The sequence below is a fragment of the Excalfactoria chinensis genome, chromosome 3, assembly GCF_039878825.1.
Source record: "Excalfactoria chinensis isolate bCotChi1 chromosome 3, bCotChi1.hap2, whole genome shotgun sequence".
In the NCBI taxonomy this organism is placed as follows: Eukaryota; Metazoa; Chordata; class Aves; order Galliformes; family Phasianidae; genus Excalfactoria; species Excalfactoria chinensis.
Genome location: NC_092827.1, coordinates 76,571,010 through 76,595,284, shown reverse-complemented (window position 1 = coordinate 76,595,284; position 24,275 = coordinate 76,571,010). Strand labels below are relative to the sequence as shown.

General features: G+C 59.5%; 1 protein-coding gene across 4 annotated transcripts; it reads right to left on the bottom strand.

Annotated features, from left to right (window-relative positions):
• Nucleotides 1-59: 59 nt before the first annotated feature.
• On the bottom strand, nucleotides 60-23,930 carry SLC29A1 (solute carrier family 29 member 1 (Augustine blood group)). Of its 4 annotated transcripts, none has more exons than XM_072333129.1 (13): nucleotides 23,799-23,930; nucleotides 6,814-6,894; nucleotides 6,127-6,208; nucleotides 5,743-5,918; nucleotides 5,419-5,558; nucleotides 5,139-5,273; nucleotides 4,884-4,981; nucleotides 4,536-4,626; nucleotides 4,329-4,420; nucleotides 4,097-4,205; nucleotides 3,736-3,821; nucleotides 1,334-1,533; nucleotides 60-997 (listed from the first exon to the last, which is right to left on the bottom strand). In XM_072333129.1, the coding sequence occupies exons 2-13, from the start codon at nucleotides 6,840-6,842 to the stop codon at nucleotides 886-888; spliced, it is 1,350 nt and encodes a 449-aa protein (XP_072189230.1). In that variant the 5' UTR covers nucleotides 6,843-6,894; nucleotides 23,799-23,930; the 3' UTR covers nucleotides 60-885. The 4 variants fall into 4 exon arrangements, with proteins under 4 accessions (XP_072189230.1, XP_072189228.1, XP_072189231.1 ...); XM_072333127.1 differs by lacking the exon at nucleotides 23,799-23,930 and adding an exon at nucleotides 17,156-17,253; XM_072333130.1 differs by lacking the exon at nucleotides 23,799-23,930 and adding an exon at nucleotides 12,159-12,317.
• Between the last annotated feature and the right edge of the window lie 345 nt (nucleotides 23,931-24,275).

Here is a 24,275-nt window from a genome sequence, read left to right as displayed (position 1 = left end):
CCCCGCGGCAGCAGGCGGCGCTGCGGTCATTACCGCGAACGGGCCCTTTCGGCGCAGTGACGGACACGGACACACGTTTCAGTCTTTTTATAGAAAAAACGGCAACTGTACAGATACATTTACACGGGGCGGGGGGCAGCCGGGGCCGGGCCGGGCCTACCGCAGCCGCGAGCTGCCGCCTTCCTCCTGCAGGCCGCGGAGGGGCGGAGAGCAAAGAAAGGCAGAACGGGGCAACCGGTTACGTAGGGGGGAGCTGGAACACGGTAGTGGGGCAAGGAGAAGCAAAGGGTGCGGGGCTCTTCATCTGCTGAGCCACGGTGGGACGTGGGCGCCTTAATGCCCTTCAAACCCTGCGGCACAGGATGTGGCAGTGTGGGGCTGGCAGGGCCGGCTGGGGCTCTCCCTACCTGCAGTTCTCTCTAGTAGGAGAGGAGCTGCAGCGGGGGATATTTCCAAGCACCCCCAGGAAAAACGGGGGAGGAGAGAGAGTTGGCTGCGATAAGGGCGGGAGGGGGAGTAACACTGGATACCAGCCTTCAGCTCTGCCTGGCGGAGAGGAGGAGGCTCACAATGGCTTTTGGCCTTGAGCTGGGGAACTTATGCATCACGGAAGGCAGGTGGACCTCGGTCAGGTCCCGGGAGTCTTACACACAGCATGGGGAAAGCAAAGGCACATAGGCCTGAAGGCATCACGCAGCCGGGCATGGCAGGAGTCACGCCAACCCTGGAAGAGCGGAACCGTCCCTGGATGGAACATCTGCTGTGGCAGTGCGATTCGGCAGGGGCAGGAGTGAGGTGTTATCACCCCACAGCACGGACGTGTCCAGGGTCTCGGAGGTGGATGCGGAGCCATCTCGGTGTTCCTGCACCCTCTGGGTGCCTCTGCTAGATGAGAATTTGGAACAGGAAGGAGATGGCAGCTCCTAGGGCCAAGCCCAGCGTCAGGAAAAAGGCCATGACTGCTCCAGCTGTCTCTGCTTCATGGGCAAGTACTTTCCTAGGAGAGAAACAGGCGTTAGACTCGTCCTCAGCAACACATGCCTCACACCCTTGTTGGGAGTTCAACTGAGAGATGGGAGGAGGCCCCAGCAGAGGCAGAAGCAGTGTTCTGCTGCTGCAGCAGAATGGCAAGAAGAAACCCCACCTCGCTCCAAGAGCCCGCCTCCACATCGCCAGCTCTTAAAAAAGACAAAACGCTTCAGGCAGGCTCTCAAGCTCCAGCACAAAGGCCACCCCCCTCCCTGACCCCCGTGCAGCCCATCCGGATGCCCACCCTGATGCCAGGGCTGGCCTTGGGCTGCCACCCCCAGGTGAAACCCCAGAGCTTACTCACTTGGGCCCGAAGCACATGCAAAGACTGGCCAGGTAGCCGTTGGAGATGGAGAAGAAGATCATGAAGATGATGTACCAGGCATCGTGAGAGAATATGACAGGCAGGTGGTTTCGGGGTTGCACATTGCACAGCATGAAAAGGGGGATGAAGATGACTCGTAAGATCACCATCACCGGCAAGAGGCAGCTGTCTTTCCCAGGCTAGGAGAGAAACACAGAGTGTAGCTGAAACGTAGGCATTCCTCATCCTCTGGAATGCCAGCAAAGGCTACAAAGAGGCTGTCCCAACTGCACTGCACCCACGGGGGAGGCAGGAGGCAAAGCTGATGAGAGACTTTTTCTGCTGCAATAAACTCCAACATCACCAAGTGATGCAAGGGGTGGATGAGGGCAGCTCCTGAGCCCCTCTGTGCAAGGCTCCCAGACCCAGAGCTCCTGCCTGCCATCCTCTGGCACTCAGTATCCTGCTCCTGCAGGCTCCTGCCGGCAGCCCCAAGCTCCCTACATCAGTAACTGCTATTTGAGGCTGAGTGCCCTTTCTACTGCTTTTCCCAGTCCTGGTTGTACTCATTAGTCTGTCACTCTCTCCTCAAGCTAGATGTTCAGCCAGAAGAGAACGCGCAGTTAGTGTGCTCTCATCCCCCTAAATGAGAGAAAAGCCAACAGGGACTGATCAGATTTGCTAGCATAGCTGTAAGTGGAAACACTCCCTCCCCAGGATGAAAAGATGGATAAGCTCGATACTGCTTGTTCTTTCCCTACCTCTCTGGGGCTGCATCAGCCTGGAAAGCACCTGCTTTCCAGCTGCTGCTCTGCTGGAGCTGGGTGCAGGACTTGTGCTGAGACCGTCAGTGTGCAGAGGAAATGGACAGGCCACCAGTCCCACCACAGCTGGCCACTGCCCTGAAAATCCCGTCCTCAGCTGACTTGGAGAGCAGCAGCACCAGAGCCAAAATACAGAGCTGGGTCTGGGATCAACTGCTAAGCCCTTTCTGCAAACAACAGGGAGTGAGGACAGCCCTGTGCACACACACGCAACCTCTTCCTGCTGCAGACCATTGCACAGGCCAAGGCCAGCTGAGGTAAATCCCCTCTGGCACCCTGAGGCCTGCAAACTGGGCTTAAAACAGCTCTCCAACCTCCCACGCCATCCCCCAGCCAAGTGGGGAGAGATCCAGCAATCTGGGAAAGGGATTATGCTTGGACTCTTTTGGATGGTGCTGGGAAAGGCATGGATCAAATTATGGTCTCCCCAAATCCCAACAGTTTTTGGATGTGCAAAGCTGGGACAAAGCAAGAGGCACATCCCCATGTTGTCGTGTATCTAGGATGAAGGCAGTCCCTGGTACAGGATGTGCCTGGCTCTCTGGCTCTCTCCCAAGTCCCCTCAGTGAGGAAATGATGACAAGACCCTGGGGTCTGGAGTCAGAGGAAGCTCCCAACAGCCTTGGAGGTGGCAGCCCTCCTTGGTTCATGAACACATGGCAAAGATGATGCCAACTGTTGTGTCTGTGGGCAAACCAGCGAGAGCAGCAAGACGTTTTCCTTGCAGAGAGCAGGGCCCCAACCAGGGAAATGAGGCACAAACCACACCACTGTCAGACTTTCCACCCAGTGCTGTTTTGGAAATGTCTCCTGCTGGGTCATCGCACCGCTGGGGTTGTGGCCTGGACACCAGTCAAGGCAGCTTGCAGCCAAGGTTGGGGGAAGCCAGCGGCCATGGCCAAGGGAGAAGCAGCTCTAGGCAGCAGGGCAGCCCAGCACAGCCGGGCCGGACAGACCCTGCATTGCATGCTGCTGTGAGAAGCTTCTCTAAACAAACAGCCTGAACAATACAGGGGAAACAGCGCTTGGGGGGGTGGGCAAAGGGGCAGGAAGAGACACAGACAGACCCCTTCCTCACTTACTGCCATCATGACTCCCACCACTCAGCCCAAGGCACAGCGAGATGAGAGAAAGGGACCTGGGCATGGGAGGGGACAGTCATGACCTGCATGGTGTGGTTCTGCTCTGCTGCCAGGACAATGCTTTTTAAAGCAGCTGTGTACTGTGCAGAGGCCAGAGGTTTTATTTCAAGCTGCCCTGTCTTTCACCCTCTTTCACTGCCGCCATCCTGCCTGGCTGTTTGCATAGCTGGAGTGAAGGTTTGTTTACAGAGGCTGAAACAGAGGAGACAGCATCATCCAAGCCATGCTGGAAGAAGGCTGGGGGGAGAACAGGACAATACTGTGGCTTTCTGCTCTAACCCTTTTCCTTAACCCTCTAACTCTCTGCTTAGAACTTAAAGCCAGAGCACGAGTCAGTTCTGTGCCCACTTCCTCCTTCAAGCCATGGATGGCAGCCCCAGTGAGAACAGTGGCCAAAGGGCATGGGGATGGAGAGTGCTCCCTGCCCCCAGCTTACCCATGTGAAGAGAGCAGTAAGACTCCGTCCCGTCCAGTCAAACACATTAAATATCAGGAAGCAGGAGACAGAGATGAAGTAGAGATCTGCAGGAGGGGAAGAAGGTCAGTGACAAGCCCAGGATGCCCTGGACCCTCCAAATGACTGCACAGAGACTCTCCTTCAAGTCGAGGGTCCTCCTGGTTTCCCACTAAGAGATGGAATGGTCTCCCAGCCAGACTGGTGTCTGCATCCAAACCTTCATACACAACGATCTCCCCTTTCCCTCAGGCACCCTATTACTTCAAGCCCCACCTTCATTCCTCCCATTTAGCTTGTTTCCAGTTTCCTCCTTGCCCACCCCACACCTGGCCTCACTTACCCCACTTGCTTTCCTTTCCAAGGCTAGTAGAAACCTTAGCTGTGATAGAAGGAAAGACTCCAATGGTGACGGTGAAGACCAAGCAGACAGACATAGCCATGACCCAGAGCTAGGGAGATAAAAGAAAGAGGCTGGTACCAAACACAGGGTAAGAGACCACTGGTCTCCTCACCCCATGCCTTCCTGCACCTGACAGAAGGAGAAGCACAGGGGGTGCTGCCAACTCACAGACCTTCTTAAAAATGGAGATGACCGAGGGCTTCTCATCCGGGTTGTGGACAGGGATGATCTTTGAGTTATTCTGCTCCACCCCATTGGGCTCATCTGCAGGGAAAGACAAACACAGGGCATAACAGACCCCACAAAGCAGGGATCTAAATTAGTCCCGCCTCATTCTTCCTCTCAGCACTTCTTCCTTTTTCTCCTCTCAGCCCCTCACCTTTCTTAATCAGGTCTCTCTTGGTCTCCAGCTCTGCATTGTACACACGGTACTCTGTCTTGTCCTTCATGGAGTAGTACCGGAAGAAATCCTATAGAGACACAGGCACAGAGAACTCAGTCAAGGAACTGGCACCTGAGACTGTGCTGATAATGGCGTACGGTGCAAGATGGACCAAGTATTCCTTCCACTTGTGTCTGATACTGATGCTGCTGCTGCTCATTCAGGAGCCCATTTCCACATTATCCCCCAGCTGTGGCTGGGGTGCTATCAGGACAAGATTCTTGTGCTGGGATGTGCAAAGATCTCATGTCCTCACACTCTTCCCCACTAAAAGTAAAGTCTTACCATGCGAGGTAGAAGGATGTAGGAGAAGATGGCCAGCACAATTGCCACACAAGCCGTAGTGAAGTAACCAATATAGCTCTCTGGTTGCTGAGCACCAACTGGGAGCATAGGAAAAGAGGAGACAAAGAGGAAAAGGAAGAGAATGAAGAGGAGCAAGGCTCTGCTTCCATCTCCCACACCAAGAGGGTCCAGCATGAAACTGCTGTCCCTTGTTGACAGTAATGCACTGTCACCTGCAGGGTAGGTATTACTTACTGCTGATACTGATTATCATCGCCAAAGCAGCAAAGATGCCTGCCAAGCCCTGCCCGCTCATGATGGGAGCTGTGTAGCTGGCAGGCAGGAGCCCTGCCAGTCCAAAGAGGCTGCTCTGCAGCATGGCACCGAAGGCTGCAAAGGGAAAGATAAGCGGAGATGAGAAACCAAAGGCAAGGATGGGCTGCACCTCTGTGGGGAATCAGTGTTACAGCCCTGTAGGACCGGGGGGTCCCCCATCTCCTCTTTCCCTTGAGCTCTTCCCCAGAGCCTTACTCACAGTTGATGAAGACAATGCTGACCATGGTGAAGACAAAAAACGGAAGAGGATCCATGGTGACTTTCACCATAATTGCAGTGATTAAGAATACCAGCCCAATGGCCAACAGGCTGCCCGAAATGCGGATCTGCTGGGGAATCCTGCAAGAGATGGTGGTGTGGGTGAGGAAAGCCCAGCACCCAGAGGTCTGCAAAGTTCTCTTGCAGCAGTCGCAGCCAAACCACAGCACAGGAGAACCAAGTTTTGCCTTTGGACTGAATGGTTTGGCACAGTATTGAGTCAGGATGTGGGAGCTGGCAAGGGCAAGGATAGGGCAGGGCTCACCGCTGATGGATGAAGGAGTTGAGGCAGGTGAAGATGAGGAGGGGCACCATGGAGCAGAGAGTCATGAAGTTGTCAAACATGGACTGCAGGTAGGAGAGGTCTGAGGCAGTGCCCACACCGGTCTGGTTCGAGAGGCGGCTTGTGTTCTGTGGGTCTGCCAGGCGGTCGATGAAATACTGCAAGGAAAGGAACCAGGTGGAGCTGAGGTACTGCAAGGTCTCCTCCAAGACAGGTCACCTTTAACACTTCTCCAAACCCACACCCAGCCCAGGACCCCTCCTGCCACCTCAGTACTACGTGTCCCACCCAAATCACCCACACTACTGCCTCCTGCCTGGTGCTCGGAGGTGGCACAGGATGATCAGTGCAAGGGCAAGCCCTCACCTGCCTGGCAGTCATGAAGAAATTCCATGGCAGCAGTGTTCCCAGGCCGAGGATGAAGAAGATCAACCAGACAGCCTTGTACCTGCAAAGGGGGCAGAGAAGCATGAAGTAGGATGACAGGCAGGGCAAGGGACAGGGATCACTTCTGGCTGTCGACAAGCCCACTGTGGAAGGCCCCAGCAAAGAAGGGAGGATGAAATTCACAATTTGGCATCATCTGTGGGTCCAGTGCTCTAAATAAACAGAGGAGATTCTTGATAAAGGACAGCACAAAATGTTTGTTACCCTGCCTCTGGCCTGGGCTCCTTTGAGTGGACATGGCCAAGGGAGGGTTTCCAGAAAGCTGTGAAGGCAGAGGACATGCTCCCTGCATATGGCACCCAGCCACACAGCGACCCTTGCCAGAGCTGGGAGGGAGCCCCGCCAGCCAGGAACAGCAGGGCCGTGTCTCAACGCTGGGGACTGTTCACAGCTCATTTGCTTTGGAAAAATTGATAGAGCATCTTAGGGAATGGATTTCACAGGCAGAGATGGAGTAGCTGCTCCCTGCCTGGCCAGAGAACACACATCCATAGGGCTGGCAGTGAGACTTGGGGCTCAAAGCCCGCAGGTGCTGAGCCCCACATTATCCCAGATCTCCCAGTATCTTGCATGTGTCCCCATGCCCACCCCACAGCCTGGCATTACCTATCCTGTGGTCCGTCTCTTGATGTCATCTTCTATGGCGAGGGTCAGCACGGGTCCCAGCAAGCCTCGTGGCAGCTCTGTCTGGAAAGCAGAGGGCTTTATGAGGGAATGAAGCTAGGCAGGGGCAACGCTGCTTTTAACCTGATGGCACGGTTGGCTCCATGGGACTACGCAGCGTCAGGAAACAGCAATAGCATTGCTCAGCAGCTTGGGAGACCTGTGGCTCAGAGCCCTTAGCTGAGGGGTTGTGACACAGAGCTTTATGCTGCTGCTCAGGGGATGCCAAGCCTGTCCTGCCAAAGGGAAACCTGCCCCCGTGACATGCCCGTGTTGCTCCACTCCAGCCACCTGCCACTCCATTGCAGGCTCTTAAGGGATTTGTAAGCCTGTGGCTCTGCCCTCAATCCTCAGGCTGTGAGCGAAGTATATACGCAATGGGCTGTGTCCTTCCCCCCTGCCCTCCCCATGTCCTTGGGGTATGGAGGAACAAAGGACACGTTTTATCCAGTGGTCTCTCAGGCCAGAACCACACAAACCCTTCTTTTCCACCTACTCCTTCCTTGGGGCTCTAGCAGCCCTTCTTAGGAAAGTCAAGGGCACCCCGGGCACTGCTTTCCCCATCTCAGCACCCCCCTGCACTAGGCCTGCTCCCTGCTGCCGCTCAACACTGCTTTCCCCATAGGTGGCCAACCTACAGACACAGCCCTGGGGCCCCTGAACCAGACCCTATCCGTTGGCCCCCTCCCTACCCCTCAGGCATATCAGAATCAGCTCCCCCCCACACACAGAAGCCACAGGCCTGCCTTGTCGTTTTCCCTTCAGGACAGTGCAGCGTGGGGCATTCATCCACTTCTCCCAGCAATTGCAGCAGGGCTCCACGTGCTCAACCCCCCGCGTCCTGCCGGCCGTGCCCCCCCCAGCTGCCTGCTCGGCCTCCCTCCTCTCCTTTGCGGCTGTGGGCTGCAGCATCCCTGCCTGCCAGCAGCTGCCTGCCTGCCAGGTAGGGCGGCCGTGGGGGCCGGCAGAAAGCAGCATGCTGGGAGCTGTAGTTCAAGCAAGGCTCAGCCCACATTAAAGGCAACGGAAGAGCCAGTGTGCTTCCAGCCACGGCTCACGTCCTTCACATCAGCTGCCTTGCTGAGGAAGGTGGCGAGGGGTAGTGCAGTCCTGCAGGTTGTGCGTGGCAGCAGAGCCTGCCTGCAGTCCCGGTAGCCCGATGCAGCATGGCTTCCTGTCTTCCCATGTAGGGTAAGACAGCTCCCCTTTTGCCCTCGTGAGCTACCGATGCTTACAGAGAAAATGCAGGAAAATCCCCTCCTGAAAATCCCCTCCTGGCCGCCTTCCAGCGTCCCTGCAGGCAGGAGGCAGCTCGCTCCCTGGCACTGGATTAGTAGGGGGGGCTGCGAGCATGACTGTCATCCCCAAAGGAAGAAATACAAGGGTCACTTGTCCCTGAGAAACAGGTGGGGGGCCCCAGTGCACCCTGCAGCCTTCAGCAGGCTGCCCCTCACCCACACGAGACCCCAGCTCTGCTCCCAGAGCAGCTCTCAGCTTCCCTGGGGTCACAGTGATGTCCAGAGCCACGTGCCCTTGGCAGCATCCGCAGAGGAGGAGGCAGAGGAGAGGTGTCAGGTACCACAGCCGGCAGGCAGCCAGCGGCACGCAGGATGTGTCAGTGCTGGAGCAGCAGGCAGGGGCCAGAGGGACAGGACCGGGGTTTAAGGAGTGCTTCCATGGTGCTGCCCTCCCCACTGCCTCCTGCTTCCGTCCCGCATCAGCAGCCCAGCCTCCTTGGCGGCGATGCCCGGCCGCAGCCTCCTGCCAGCTTTGTTTGTTTTCTGTCTCACTTTGCTAAGTGCCTTCTAATTTTTTTCCACAAAGAGACAATCCCTGCCAAGGGGCACGCGGGTCAGCGCTCATTACGGCAGGAAACACGTCCAGCTGCCAGCTCTTACAAACAACACTACAGTAAACATAAAAGGTCAAACAAACCAACACAAGCAACAGGTGGCAACGGTGCTCCAACCAGGTGAGAGCGGCTCTAGGATGACAAACTCAGAGCAACCCTCTGATAACAGACTAGGGATGGTGCTCAGTGCATCCCCAGCACCTCCAAGGACATCAGCCATCCGCCCTGCCTGAGGGCATGGGAAAGGAGGAGCAGTTCAAGGCCTCCCTGTGTGGACATCCGTTTACTCCCGGCACGGAGCAGTTCATCCCATCTCCTTGGAAGCGAGGTGTGAGCGGAAGGAGCAAGATAAAGAGTAGGAACTGCCGAGCAAACAGCAGCTGTCGCCTTTGACCAGTTCAAACAATGGAGAGCCCAACTGTAATTGCCCGTTTACTCAGCACAAAGGCACATGCTGGGTGACACCTACTGTTGGGCCAGTGCCTGAGAACCCACGGCAGACAGCCATGGTGCAAAACGCCCAACCTCTGCAGAAAAACTGGCACTGCAGGACAGCCACACCTGCAGGCAGCGGTTTGTCACCCAGCTCTGGAGATTTCCCTTCCCACGCATCGCCCTTCTCCTGCTCTGCTGCCTGGCTGGCTGAAAGCAGAGAGCTTTCCACAGTGGAGCAGTTCCAATGGTGATGGTAGGGATGCGATGCGTCTCCTCCAGCTTGTTAAAGCAAAGCCCTTTCTGCCACCTTTGCCATCCCTAGCAAAGGGGCTACAGGCAGGCAAGCTGCTGCTCGAGCCAGACCGCTTTGTAGGAACGCAGTCAGCACTTCCTACTGGTGCCACCAAGATGGGGCAGGGCCAGATGCATCCCCAGGCTTACAGCCCATTCTGGGGCCAGCAGGTTTTACCTGCAGGCAGGGAGCAGGCCTGACACACATGCTTAAGTCACATGAAACCCTGATGGCTGGGACTCAGCTTTGAGATTCCACTTCCAGCCAGATCCCCTTATACATCCATAATGAATGCCTGCTTTCTAACACACCAACTTGAGCCTTCGAGAGTTTCCTCATTGACCAATTAATGGTAACACCCAGGCTCCCCTACCTTGCTCTGGCCGTGCCAGTCTGGTCTCTTCATTTATAGTCACCATCCCACACGCCTCCACCCCCGGCCATGAGCACTCCTGCTGCCTTTCCCAAGAGGCAGAGCTGCATGACTGCATGTCTTGCAGAGGCACCAGGACCAGCTCAAGGTGGGGGCCATGGCCTGTAGCAAACCAGAGTGCAATGGAGGGCTAAAGTCAGTGCTGACTAAGTATGAGTGTGGCACAGGCATGGATAACAACTCCCTGACTGCTCTGCCATCTCCAAGCAGTTCCGCTCCTCAGCATGTTCTATGTTTTATAACCCACAGAAGGTTTCACTTCATGAGCTTTTCTACTTCCTTTGCAATCTGGGAGCCCTGCATAGCGCCCTATGGCCAAAAAATCCCCCATGGCACGGCACTGCTACAGGCAGCTCTGCTGGCTCCTGCTCTTCATTCAGATTGGACACGCATCGAACCCCTTTTCTATGCCAGCCATGACTCTCCAGGCGCAGATCCCAGCCACCCTACATCATGTTTTCCAAACAGAGAAATTCTAGCTCACTTAGTCATAGGGAAACAGCTCTGCGCCTTTGATCCTCCTTGCTGTTTTTCTCCAAATCTTTTCCCACTCTCCCAGGCCCTTTTGGAGATGGTGGGGCCGCAATAGGAGCGGTGGACTGGGGCGATGGCACAAGGCTCTCCTGCTTTGTTTCTGCTTCGTCACTCACAAGGAGCGACAGAGGCTCTTCTTCAGGGAGTCGATGAGTTTTTATGACCCTGGCTGCCCACAGCGCTATCTGAAATAACCCCGGGTCTTGCTGCGAGTGGCCAGCTCAGGGCAGAATCTAGTCTGCAGATTTGGGACGATTGCTTTACCCCATGTATCATTCGATATTTATCTAAACTGAATTTCATCCTGCTGCTGCCTGCTGTCATAACGCTCCTCTGTGCTCTCTGTAGCTGGCATTTGTCCCCATGAACCTGAGTAATTCGATAGCATCAGGCAAACCCTGTCAGCTCATTGCTCATTCCCTTTTCCAGGTCACTCATGACTGCTGAAAAAGCATGGGACTGAACTCAGCAATCTCCTTCCACCACAGAAACTGACCACTTACTCCTACGCCCTGCTTCCTGTTTTTCACCAGCGTTCAAGCCATGCTTTGAACCATACCTTCCCTCCCCAAAACCAGGGCCAAAAGACCTGAACGCATTTTGCAAAGCCATGTGCCCAGGGGCTTGCTGGGCTGCTGCGGGCAAGCAGCACAAACAGCACTACCAGCTTGTTTTTCCCCGAAGTTCTTACCAGCCCTTCTTAGAAACCTACGTCACATTTTCCCCCTCCTGTTCCCCTTTGCATCACAAGGCAGAAAGTACTTCTGCAGCCCCACCAGGGGCCTTGCACGGTGCACAATGGTTACCCCTCAGCACCTCCCAGGGAAGCATCCCAGCTCCAGTCACCATGTCAGCCAGGAGCTCGCTTCACCCTGCCCCCTCTGCCTCCTGGAAAAGGGAAGGCTCCAAAAAGGGAAGGCTGCTCTCCCTGGCCCTGCAGCCCGGGATCCCCACAGCCTCCCCACTGAGCAGTAGGTATGTTGGATGTCCCTGCTGCCAGCACACAGGGCCGTTATCTCGGCTGCCGGGTGCCGCATGGAGATGGGGGGGCATCCAGCCCTGCAGTATGTTTTGAGCCACACGCATCCAGCCCTGCAGTATGTTTTGAGCCACAGCTGGCTGCAGTCCCTTATCAGGGCTGCTCAAGGAGCCCCAAGCAGCTCCCAGGGGCCTCTAGCAGGTACAGCCACCCAAACACGTGCGTAAACCAAGCCGGAAAGGAAGGCTCTTCTCACACCCTCCATTTATGTGTTTAATTTGACAGGCAAAGCACGCTCTGTCCTCAGCGTGGCAATTATACCCCTGTGACATGCCTGGCGTCAGGTCGCTCACCTGGCATCAGCAGCACCTCGGTGACAGCATGCATGGTCGCTGCTGCCCATCAATTCCTCCTCCCGGCAGCAGCTCCCCACGACCACAGAGTCCCCACCTCCCCGCTCTGGATGCCAAGTGCATTTGCAGCCCTGCCACAGAGCTGGCTGAATGCAGAGAGCAGCACGAGGCAAACAGGAGGAGGGAGGTCCCAGTGGTGCAGCCCTGCAGGAGAGCACACACCTGACCCTTTAGCACACCCCAATGCCTGCTCATCAGCCACTGAACCCCTCCAGGCACCCAAGCAACCCCACAACAGTGATGGGTGCTGCTGCTTATCATTCCAACAAGTGCAGCTCCCCAAAGCCGGGTCAGCAACCGCCCCCCCATAGCCCAGGGTGGGAGCTTTAATGCCACAATGAGACACTTACCAGGAAGGCAGGGTGGGCCTTGCTTGTGGATTCTGCTAGCTCAAGGGCTCTGGTAAAGCCCCGCAGAGCTCTGAGAAGGCGTTGGCTCCAAGGGCAGCGCTTTGGAGATGGGAGTGGAGATAGAGGGCCTGGGGGGGAAGGAGTTGGAAGGCACCACGTCATTTCTGCGCAGGGAGAGGGAGCTCCCAGATAGAGCCGATGTCAGAGAGGCAGAGATAAGCCACTCTCAGGAGAACATCTGCATGCAGGAACTGGCAGGTCCCTTCAAGCACAGCACCCCCGCACAACAGGATGGGGCCAAGGCCCTGAGGGCTTTCTGCAGCTCTGCTCATGGGGGGACACAGAGAAGGCAGAGGCATAAAGCTGACAGCAGCACTGGTTTCTCAGCGCCTTCCCTGGGGCACACTAGCGAGACATGGGCTGGCACCAGCATCTCCAAGTGGAGAAGGCCACTCACTCCACAACACGGCTCCACTGTGCCTTGCGGAAGGCTTGGGAAGAGGTCATGGTTTTCCAGGGTTGGGTCAGAAAATGAGATGAATAAAGCCCTTTCCTCCCCAGGGTGGAGAAAGGAATTTGCTCGGGGCTCCATTCGATCTGTCTGCGGAAACCAGCACAGAAAGAGCAGAGGCTACGGAGAACCATCTCTGAGGTTCCCAGGCAGCCCTCAGTTCCCAGAAGGGTTGCATGGGTGGGGAGAGAAGGGGAAATGGAGGCAAGGGCCCCACAGAGCTCCTGCCACACAACCACAACATTAGGGAGAAGAAGTGGTGCAGTGGGCACATTGTCCCACATCATCTCCTGTCTCTTCTGCAGCCAACAACCCCATGGGCTCTGTGGGGATACTGGGGCAAAGGGGTCATCCCAGGGCCATGGCAGGAAAAGGCACAATGGGAGGAAGCTGGGTTTCCGCTCCCCAGTCAAGAAAACCCAATGGGACCCCTGGGGTGAAGGGCAGGACACCATTAATGTAAAAATCAGCTGGGTACAGAAGGTGCAGCCCCCAGGTAGGAGTGGGTCCTCCTTGCTGTGCTCAGTGCAGCAGTGACACAGACCATGACCACCAGGACAGCCACCAAGGAGGGCAGAGCTGCCCCAGGTGCACCACTGCACACCTGCCTTCCCATGGGTCATGCTTGGACCTGCTCCATGGGCATCCCTGGAGCAAAGGAGAGAGCCAGAGGAGGAAGCATGTGGCAACAGGGGGTGAGGCAAACACCTGTGGCCAGACAGGTCTGGAGATAAGGGCGAAGGCCAGGCACTAAAGCCAGACAGGCTGGGTCAAGAGAGATCCCCAGGGCTGGGGAATGAGGAGGGTGAGGTGAGCTTCTCCACACAGCTCCTCCTCCCAGGGCTGTAGGGCTACATCCACCAGCAAGACCACAAGCAGGGCTCAGGAGGCGACCTGGCCTTGGGCAGCCTGCAGGGTGCTGGGACAGGAAGGGGATAGGCTCCCTTCCTTGCTGCAGGACAGAAATACATGTACTATTTTGGGTGCCCTGGAGCCAGCTCCAAGACACGTGCCCTGGCTGACCGCTGCGTTCGGCACCCGATGCCTGCAGCCCTGCTGGAAATGGGATGCCAGGCGGGAAAGCAGGTTTGGGCAGCCACTGCAGCCCACGCAGTGCTGCTGCCAGCTACCAGGGATTGGCTCACTCCTCATAGGGCCGCAGCGCCTTGCACACCCTGAGCCATCCTCAGCTTCTCGCTGCGGCCATTTTGTGACGGAAGGGGACACAGCGGTGGCACGGCCATCTTCATGAGAGTGAGGGCAACGTGCAGCCAGAGCATCGCTGGCTCAAGGCGGACACATCCTCTGGAGGAAATAAGTCAGAGAATTAACCTCCCACTCGGCTGTGGGACAGGAAAGCCTTTCATGCCAGTGGGGCAGGGCAGGGTGGCAGGCAGCTCCCTCCCGCCTCTGCCCAAATCCCAGAAAAGCAGCACCTCGAGCTCTCTCCCACGAGCAGCAGGAATAAACATGGCCACAAGACAGGGATGGGCAGGGCACAGCCCCTCTGGTTGCCACCACATCCCTGCAGGCAGCCGCCACCCAGCACACCGCAGCCTGGCCGCACCACGAGCATCCTCGGGGGCACCATGCCCAGCCTGTGGCCAGCCCTGATGTTGCTCATGCAGGAACAGTGCTTGGAGAGAAATACATTACCGCAGACAGAATGTTATGTCTGGCGCTGGCTCACAGGGCTGGGCCCGCCTCTGAGCCTCCTCAGTACTAATGTGGGGAGTGGGGGGGGGCAAGGGCAGCTGTGAGACCCGCTGCTGGGAAGGCCTGTAAGTGTATGAAGGTGGGAAGAAGGAGCTGCAGGGGAGGGTGGATTGCTTCCTAATAGCTCGGCTGAGCTGCAGCTGGAGCACAGCCTCCCCCAGCTGTGGGTAACCCTTCTCGGAAGAATGGCGCAAGGAACCAACCAACGCAACATCAACAAGCACTGCACAACACCTGCAGGGCCCAACTGTCTGAGACTGCACAGCCCTCAGCACAGCGCAGCTCTGCACTCCCACAGCCCTGAGCTCCCAGTTGCAATCGTCCAGCCGTTCCCCAGGAACGCTCCCCAGCATTTCCCCCCAGAAACCCTCAGACCAAGCTGCACACCCCCAAAGCCCTCACTGCATTCATGCAGTACCAGAAGAAGAAGCTTGCAGGGTACTGCAGCCCTGCCAAACTGAGTGCTGTGTACCAGCTCTACCTCAGCCTACCTGCACCCACTGCCCTGCTCCTTGCCACGTGCCTCCCCTCGAGGTTCCACGGGCAGCTTGCTGAGTGCATTTCCAGCTGTTGATGCCAGCACTGGAAACTTCACAGCAAGGCGCTTTCCCATCAGGCAAGTCCTAAAGGAAATGAACTACAACAAATCCCAGCAGAGGCACCGATGGGAAGGCAAAACTGCAGCAATCAGCCCGGCTTCCTGCTGGCTGCTTTGCTGTGACCCAGCGGGCAGCGAGATTGCCTGCTCAGCATCGAGCTAGCGGCCGCTCCCTGCCCTGCACAGCAGCAACACCAGCAGGGACAGCAACAGGCTGATACAGATGTCAGCGGGAAGAGCTCGGTGCTGGGAGTGCTCATGAAGATGTGCAGAGGTCAGTGGAGTTTGCACTTTGGGGTCAGACTGAATTAGCAACAAGAGCAAGCAAACAGTGCTCTGCTGACAGTAAGAGCGGTTCCCCTAACAGTTCCCAAGGCTTCGGCTTTTACACCGGATTAGAAATAACTGAGGTGAGCGTTCACCCCAGAAAAGCACCAGAGGGTGCTTGCCAGCCTCCCAAAGGCCCCGCTCAAGGCTGTGCCACCTGGCCAGGAGAGGTGGCTGCTCCCATTGCCCTCTCACTGCATGGCCACTGCAAGCCCTGTCCCGGCCCAGGAACCGAGCAGAACAGGGCAGTAAGGATTGCAGCCATGGGCAAGCAGGTGCCCTTTGCTTAACACCCTGGTTTCCTCCCAGCCCACAGGAAGGTCACAGAAGGGCAGAAACAAAACCTGCGGGTTAGCTTCAAAGAGGAGGAGGCCCATTAACAACATCTCACCCTGAGATAATGAGAGCAGGGATGCCACCATGGGGAAATGATGCCAGCGGTTAATCATGCAGTGCAGGGAGGAACAACAACTGAAGGATGGAAGTGCCCGTCCTCATCTCCCATCCTCCTCACTCTGGATACCCATCACAGCCCTCCAGCATTTTCTCAGTGAGCTGAGAGCAAGCCAACCTGGGAGCAAAAGGCAGCAGCGGTGCTCAGGAGGATGCAGATGTGATGTGTGTATTGCTGCTGTACCAGACAACTGCACAACTGGAGAAAAAAGCACCTCGTTAGCTCTGCAGACTGAAGCAGATCCAAAGGAGCACGAGGCAGACCAGCAGCCTACAGGAGCTGGGAGCGGAAACGCTGCCGCCGGGCTGGGATGCTCTGCTGCAGAGGAGTGGGATTTCCCGTGTCGGCATCCACAGAAGTCCCCTCAATTGTGTCTAATCACCACAGGCAACTGCGGGGCATCCCAGCTGCTTCCTGCTTCACAGCAGCGAGGAAGCGCATCCAGCTGTGGCCAACAGCTGCACGAACCCCTCCTGCTGCCCCCAGCCCTGGGAATGTGCAGCGCTGAAGGATACGGGCTCGCTTGCTCGAGATCCCACAGCCTTTGGGCTCAGCCCCCGCCTCTTCCCACAGCACCGCAGCTCGGCCGCCTGTCTCCAAGACCGGGGAGTAGCCGCGGAGGTGGGGAGGACAGCACGGCAGAGCACACGGGGCTCTCTGTGCTCCTGGACCAGACGCGGTTAACGCAGCCGATTCGCTCAGGCACACACACACTTGTTGGCTCCTCCCGCTGCCCTCCGCAGCCAGCCGCGAGCATCTCCTCCAGCAGCACCTGGGCAATTCCGCTCGGAGCTCGGCGCGAGGAGCTGCCGGGCCGGGAAGCAGCGGCGGGGAAGGGGGGGGGGAAGGTGGAGGAAGGTGGAGGAAGGATGGCAGCACGTGGAGCCCGGCGGCACGTGGCCCCGGACGCGCCTTCCCGCAGATCGGGGCTCGTCCCGACAGCCGTGCGGGCGGACGGGCACGGCTCCGGCGGAGCTCCGCAGCGCACCCAGCCGCGCCCGGGGCCCGGCACGCGGGGCGCACCGACAGCAGCCGCCGGCCCGCCCCGCGCTTTGCTCCGCGGAGAGCTACGGCAGGGAACTCGGCGCTCCCGCGAAAAGGGAAAAAACCCCGCGTCCGCCAAAGCGCCGAGCATCCCTCGCGGGCTCTCGCCCCGTTCTCAATCCCCTGCCTCAGGGCCGAATCCCCGCCGCCCCGGCCCGTTCCAGCTCTCCGCCCGCTCGGAGCAGTCTCCTCCTCCCCGTTTTGCCGCCTTCCGCGCCGGGCGGGGGCCGGGCCGAGAGCCGCCGTCAGCGCCACGCGGTCCCCGCTCCGCCGGAGCTCCCTCGGCCCCGAGCGCGGACGCGCGACGCGGGCAGCCCCGGCTCGGCCGCCCGTCCCCCGGCACCCACCTGCAGCGCTCCGCTCGGTGCCGCCGTACGGCCGCGCCGCTCCTCCGCGCCGCCCGGCCCTCCCCGTGGGCCCGCCCGCTGCCGGCCCTGCCCCTTCGCACCGCCCCCGGAGGCCCGCGGGACACCCCCCGGCACGGGGCCGCCGCGGCGAGCGGGGTGCGGCGGAGCCCGTCGGGTTTTGCGCCGCCGGGCGGAGCGCTGACGCCGAGCGGCTGCCCCGTGCTTGAAGCAGCGCGGTGCCCGCCTGTCCGGCATCGGCTCCGGGCCGGCTCGCCCAACTTGCCCGTCGTGCAGGGCACGCGGCCCATAGTAATCAATCGGCGTACAGACCTTCTTCAGAGCCTGTCGTTTGGCTTGAGTGCCAAGGTACGTTCTCACCGAGGGTACTTTGTACGCACACGTATCGACGTTACACGTCTCAGGTGCGCTGTTTCGGAGCACCGCCGCTCCCAGCGCTCCCATCTCCTGCCCCGCCACGCAGCCGCGGGCAGGGACTGCAGCTTGGGAGCTCGCTCCCAACGTTTGCTTCATTCACAAACGGGACATTCCCTGCGGGCAGCCGTCAGCTCGTGTTAGAAATTAACATAGGAAATTAGCCGCCGCCGAGCGTTCCTGCAGGTTCCCCACAAGCTCTCAGCACGACGCATCTCCCCTCTGAACCGCGGCCAAACACCGCGCTTTCATTTCAAACCGGACCCGCACAACACCCCCGTGTGAGCAGGAGTCCTCAAGGACAAAAGGCAGTGGTGGCAGCGGCGTCTCCCTCCGGAGGTGCCCTCTCCCGCTGCTCGGTGCCACGCATCGGCCATCTGCTGCAGCTCTGTTTCTCCACCACACCCCGAGCAGGCGGCCCAGCGCGCTGCAGGATAACAGGGCAGGAGCTGCTGTGCACCGGGAGATCCCTATCACACCAAATTAAATTTAAAAGCTCCCATCTGCAATTAAAGCTCCTGCGGCGACTCACAGCCAATGACACAGCCCTGCCTGCGGCTGCCTTTCCCGGCCGGCTTTCCCCAGCAGCCCCGCTCGGGAAGGTGTTGCTCGAGGCCAGCTGCAGGCACAGTCCCACTCTCCTCCCCCTGCCCCTTCCCCCCCCCCACAGCAAAGTCAAGGGAAAAACATGAGTGTGAGTCACCCCAACATGCACTGAGGGGGAATAAAGCAAAGCAGAAGTGGCAGTGGCACTGCTTTGGGATGCCCAGAGTCACCCCTCCAGCTCTGAGATCTGCTGCACTGCTGGCTATGGGGCTGTGTGGGCTCTGTGGGATCCGGGGGGGCCTTTGTGCCCGGGTCATGCTGGCAAACGGAGTGAACATTGGAGCATCAATAAGGCGTTATTTATAGACTCCTATCTGAGCTAAAAGCAATGGGAATCAATGCCCTGCAGATGAGGGCTTCCAGGACCTGATGGTGATAAAGTTCTCGGATGCTGCCAGGAGGAGATTGAACCACCACATTTTCTCTTAACCCAATTTTCCATTACATCTCTGCAGGAGGAGCAGTGGGTGCAGCTGCCTCACCCCACGCTGCCAGCAGCAGCGTGCACAGCTCTCACCATCACCAACGTGATGGATCACATGTCGCCTAGTTCCCTGCTCTGCCCCTCACCACGTTCTCGTGGCTGTGGCTCTGGGCTGCGGGAGAACACCCACTAACAGCCAGCCTTGGGCTCAGGGATGCCCCAGGACACAGTGCTGTCACCTGGCTTCTCATCTCAGAGGGAGGCTGCAGCCTCCAGGTGAGCACACCCAGCTGCAGCAGCAATGTGTGGCAGTGCCTCAGCATGTGGCCTTGGGGAAGAACAAGGGAGATGCCTCCTTCCATGAAGGGCTGTGCTGAACAAACCCACTTGGACCAATGCACACCCAGCTGTGGGGCCGTGCTGCCTTGTTCCATCCTGGCTGGGTGTGGTGCCTGTGCAGAGCGCTGCTCCCAAGCAACTCTGGCATTGCCAAGCTCACACAATAACAGCTCCCAGAAGAAGCCAACAGCTGAGGAAAGCATTCCTGCCCCAGGCCGGGCACAGCTGGTGCCTCACCCAGCAGCCAGTACCAGCACCACCACAACTGCGCCACAGCACTGTGACACATGGGAGCACAAAGCAATGCAGAGAGGGGTCAGGCTCACAGCACTCCCCTCTCCATGGTGCAGCGTGCTGCCAAAGCGCTGCTGCTGTTGGAGCAGAGGGAAGGCAGGCAGCCGAGCCTCTCCCTTATAGAACACGGGATTACACCGGTGCTGCTCATTTGGGGGAGTGTTCCTTCCCAAACCTCAGCTGTGTACCACAGGCAGACCAACACCATCACCTGGAGCCCAGTTTGCACGCTGTGCCCACAACTGGTTTTCAACAGGAGAATAAACAGGAGAAGCGCTCCCCTTCGAGACGTGCCTGCTGCCAAGCATTGCACAAAGCTGCCTTTTTGTTTTTGGCTTGTAGCAACTCCTTCCACTGAAGTGACCAAATCTAAGCAGGGAGGCAAACAAACAGCTGCTTTTGAAGGCGAGAGCGAAACGTGAGGTTTGTTCCAGGCTGTGGTAATGCATCACATGAGCTGGAGAAGTATTCTTTGTGCCTCCTGGGTAAAATGTGAGTTTTAGAACCTGAGGAGCTGGTTACTATTTGTATGCACTCCACGTCCCAAGGAGCCTTTCCACTTGGCGCCCACGCTGAGCGTTCCCCCAGAGCTCTGCAGGCGCTCTGCAGCCATACGTTCCTTAACCCACCCCCTCCTCCTGCAGGATGCCATCTCCTTTCCCCTTCATTTGCCACAGACAAGAAACTGAGGTAGCGCAAGGACACAGGCTGTGGGTAGCAGGGAGTGGGGAGCTGCATGCCATCCCGTGCCCATCCCACATCCACGCTTTCCATCCCAAATCCAGTGCCCAACACAGGGCTGTGACACAGCCTCCCAGTGGGGACTGGCTGACGGGCTGCTTTGGCTCTGGGCTGCCCAGATGATGCCTGGCACAGCAGCTGTGGGCATGGAGCTTGTTGGGGCACTCCTCTTGCAAAGCGAGAGCAGCCTCAGCCACCTGTATTGCCTGCAGCCTGTTAGCAGGAGGCAGGGCCATCAAATGCAGCAGGCATGTCGGGGGCACCTCCGGGCCCCCCGGGCACACATGGCTGGTTTGCTCTGCCCACTGCTCAGCAGGGATGGGAAGAACCAGCTCCTATCCTGGGCCAAACCCGCTGGCAGCACTCCATGAGCTCACAGCCAGCCGTGAGGCTGTACCCACAGAGCAGAGAGGCAGCGGGATTAGCAGGCAGAGCAGGAGCAGGGTGGAAGCAGATTAGCGGCCATATCCGGTTCTGCACACGTGTGACGGGGCAGTAGAGCAGAGCCGTGAAGGGAGAAGGAGCGTGTTAATCGGTCACATGGAGGAAAACCCCACAGGCTACTGGAAATCAGTTACACCGCAGCGGCCCTGCACGCTCTGGAGGTCCCCAGCCCACTGCTGAACTCAGTGCAGGCTTCCTTCATCAGTCCCTTAGAGACAGGGCACTCCTGTGACACCTGCCCCACACTTCAGGGAGGGATGCTCACCTGTGTGCCACGCTCCCGTCCTACGCTGTGGACCCTGGCTGTGCTGAGCCGTCCCACTGTATCTTCCCACTGCTGGACCTGTGGGATGTGCAGGCAGCACTGCTGAAATGGGGCCATGGGGGCCTTTCCACTTCAGCAAGCACAAACAAACCCCATTGTCTGCTGGCTCAGCAAGGGGCCTGGGTGCGTGTGGGACTCCAGCCTCATCTGTCAGCCTGAGGGGAGGCCCAGGGTGCCCCCAAGGCAGGGCAGCACTGCAGAAACATGGGGATGGTGCTCCCCGTCAGTGCAGGCTGAGGGCACAAACCCTCTGCCAAAGCCATTGTCAAGGGTGTCCCTTAATGCTGCTTCCTGGATGCAGCCCTTCCCTCAGCAGGTCCTCCATCCCCTTTCCACACCCCTGCTCCCCTCTACAGCTCTGCTGCCCCTTTGCTCCCTCTGACAAGCATTTACTGCCTAATGGCAGCTATTAAACAGAGCCACAGGGCAGCTGGTTACTGAGTGACAGGCCAGCAGTCATCACACCACAGGAACAGCATTGTTTTCTATTCCAATGCAGGCATCTTCCACCTGTGAGGGGCTGGGCTGAGACCTTGGGAAATACAGAACAACACACGGTGTGAGCTCCTGGTTACACAAGTTAACCCCTGTGAGGTGCTCCAAGGCATTGGGAAACCACAGCCCCAGGGCCAGCAGAGTGCGGCCATGTCCCAAGTGTCCTTGGCAGCAGCGTGGCCATACAAACCCACAGTGGGTGGCCCATTGCTGTGGTGCCCAGGGTCACATCCAGCCCTTGGTGGCAGTGCCAACATCCCGTGAAGGAGCAGAGCTGCTGGGGAAGAAGCCGGCTGGTGCCAGCCATGCTTGTAAAACACACAGAGGAGCTGGGAAAGGGACGACCTGCCAGGGAGAAGGGTGAGCTGCTGCCACGCGGTCCCCTTCCTGCCCAAAGCCTGTCCACACCGAGTGACAATCAGGAGCCTTGCCTTCCCAAGGCGTAAGGACAGCGGGCAGAGCCACGTGTGGCTTTCAAGGAGTGCCATCGCAGTCGGATGCTGCTCACCCACCATGGGGTTCTCAGGGGCAGCACCACGGGGATCAGAGATGGCACCACAGGGACTGTGGCATGCAGTCACCTGCAGAGAAGCAGCTCTCGGGAGCTCTCGTAGCAGTGCCTGCCCCAGACTGAACCCAGCCTGATGGCTGCTGGCTGCCGAGAAGGAATTCAGCTGTGTAAACGCCTGGCACGGCTGACTGGATCCTGTTTGAAGAAGGAAGCCTGCCTTGTCATGCTTTCCCCTCTGGGCAAATCAGCGGTGGCTGAATGCTCCCAAACATCTCCTGGGGAGTTGTCCAGAAGGGCCCTTTCCCACAGCTCCAGCACACAGGCCATCCATTATTCCCCCCCACTGCCAGCCGAGCTCGCCTGCATTCCCAGGCCATAAGAAGGCCTCGGAGCCAACCGGCACTGTGTTACAATGGGACATCAAAAACAGTGTAAGCCATGGGCAGGCACAGAGCAAGCTGAGTGCCAAGGGAGGGGGGAAAGTCTACACTCCCTACCGGCTATCCCCTGTCCTCTGTGACCCACTGTAGCGTGTGCCCCCGGGCAAAGGATGCGCTGGGAGATGGAAATGCGCAGGAGTGCCACCGGGATTTGGTGCACGGGCAAGGAGGTGAGTGGAGCAGAGCACGGCGTGACACGGAGGGATGCCTCAAACGAGCAGCACCTGCTTCTCCCTCGGCAAGGGATGCAGAGCAGCAGGCTCACCGTGCCCACACGGCATCCACGGCCCCTGCTTAAGCAGGGAGCCCCGCACCCAGCCCGTGTCCCGCCCCTCATCCCACGCACGGCGGGGACGAGGACACCGGGCGCTGCCGGCCCCGAACGCATAGAGGAACGCGGCCCGGTGCTGCCCTCTGGTGGCCGCAGGCGGCGGTGCGCCTCGGGGCTGGGAGCCGGGAGCGGCGCGGCGGGGGCCGACTCGGCGCATCCGTCCTCGGCTGCTCGGGACTTGCAGGCGGTCTCCAGGGAAACGGGCTGCCCTTCCTACTAAAGTCCCAAACCCGGGCGATCTTGCTGACAGAACAGAAGGCGAGAGCGGCCCCCGCAGCAGCACTGTCGGTTTCCCATGAAATCCTCCTTCCGAGGAGGAGCTGAGGGCACCGCCTGCTCCCTCGCCTTTTCCAGTCCCTGCGGGATCCGGCATCTCCAGGACCTCGCCCGCGTTTCGCTGCTGCGGCTTCTTCGCGGAGCCGTGGAGCTACGCCGCCGCTGGGACGCGGTGCCGGCGGCGATGGGATCCCCGCGGAAAGTCACAGCTTCCCCGAACGGCAGCTTCCCGCTGAGCCCTCGCGCTCCGCCCTACACGGGGTCGGGACGCTGCGAACCGACGGCCCGCTGACCCGGACGTCGCACTCGGCACGGGGGCACGGGGACGGCACTCGGGGAGAACGGAGCGGTGGGAGCGGTGCCAGGGGCTGAGGGCGGGCGCTCAGCGGTCAGCTCTCAAATGAAAGGGTCAGCGGTTGCGAGGACAAGGGGCAAGCGAGATCCGAGCGGCAAACGGAGGGGCTCCCCGGTGCTCCCCAGGAGCGCACAAACACGCAGGAACCTCCCCAGCGCCGCTAGAAGCACGCCGGGGCCCGAGCACCCGTCGGGCAGCCCTTCACGCCGCAGCACCCCGACGCCTCAGTGCCACGGCACCCCCGCCCTGGAGGCACGCGAGCTCGTTCCGGGGCTGCAGGGCTGCGTCTCGCCGCTACCGGCGGACCCCGCGCAGCCGGCAGCGCCCGCGGCCGTCGCCAGGTCCTGGCGCTGCCCTGCGCCAAGGACGCGCGGTGCGGGACGGCCCTCGGGTCGGCTGCGGCGTCCTTGTCGGAGTGGGGCCGCAGAACCGCACGGCCCGGCTCGGGCCCGGAGCAGAGGAGCGCGGCGGGGCTCGCTGCGGGCTGGGAGCACCGTGACCTTGCGGCGGGACCGCCCCGCAGCCACGGTACCGGCTGCCCGCGGGGCTCTCGGAGCCGGCTCCCTCTCCGCTCCCCGGGGAACGCTGCGGGGCCGCCGCCCGCGCCCCTCCCCCCCGCCCCGCCGTTACCTCCGAGCTCAGGGATGATCCCTCCCGCTGCGGCCCCCCCCGCCGCTCTCCGGGCTCTGGCAGCGGCCAGCTCGGCGCGGCTCCCGGCGGCTCGGCAGGTGGAGTGCGGCCGCGTGCGGGCGCGGATTAGCGGGGGGGAAGCGGCGTCTGCCATAGGAACGACGAGCGGCATTCGTCAGCGGGGCCCAGCGCCGGGGCGGGGGAGAGGGGAGGGCGGGCGGGGGGACGGCGCACACTCCGCCGTGTGCTGTACGCGGCGTGCCGCTGGTGCCGGCTCTCCCCGCGGCCAGCAGGTGCCACGGCCGTACCGGACCCGGGCCATGGCGGGCCACTCGCAGCGGGCCGGCTGTAACACATGCACCGGGACGGGGGGGGGGGGTCTCCTCCGCCGGGCCCCCCGGCAGCTCCGGAACGAGCCGGCACCTGCCGGGCTGCGCACTCCGGCGCCGCGCTGGCTCATTCCCAGCACATCCCTCA

What these genes read in the sequence shown, in the direction of transcription:
- SLC29A1 (XM_072333129.1), bottom strand. Translation starts at nt 6,842, where the DNA reads ATGACATCAAGAGACGGACCACAGGATAG. An exon ending in GAGAGACCTGATTAAGAAAG is followed by an intron (nt 4,421 to 4,535) that starts GTGAGGGGCTGA and finishes CTTTCCCTGCAG; the next exon opens with ATGAGCCCAATGGGGTGGAG. An exon ending in TTACTGCTCTCTTCACATGG is followed by an intron (nt 1,534 to 3,735) that starts GTAAGCTGGGGG and finishes TTTCTCTCCTAG; the next exon opens with CCTGGGAAAGACAGCTGCCT.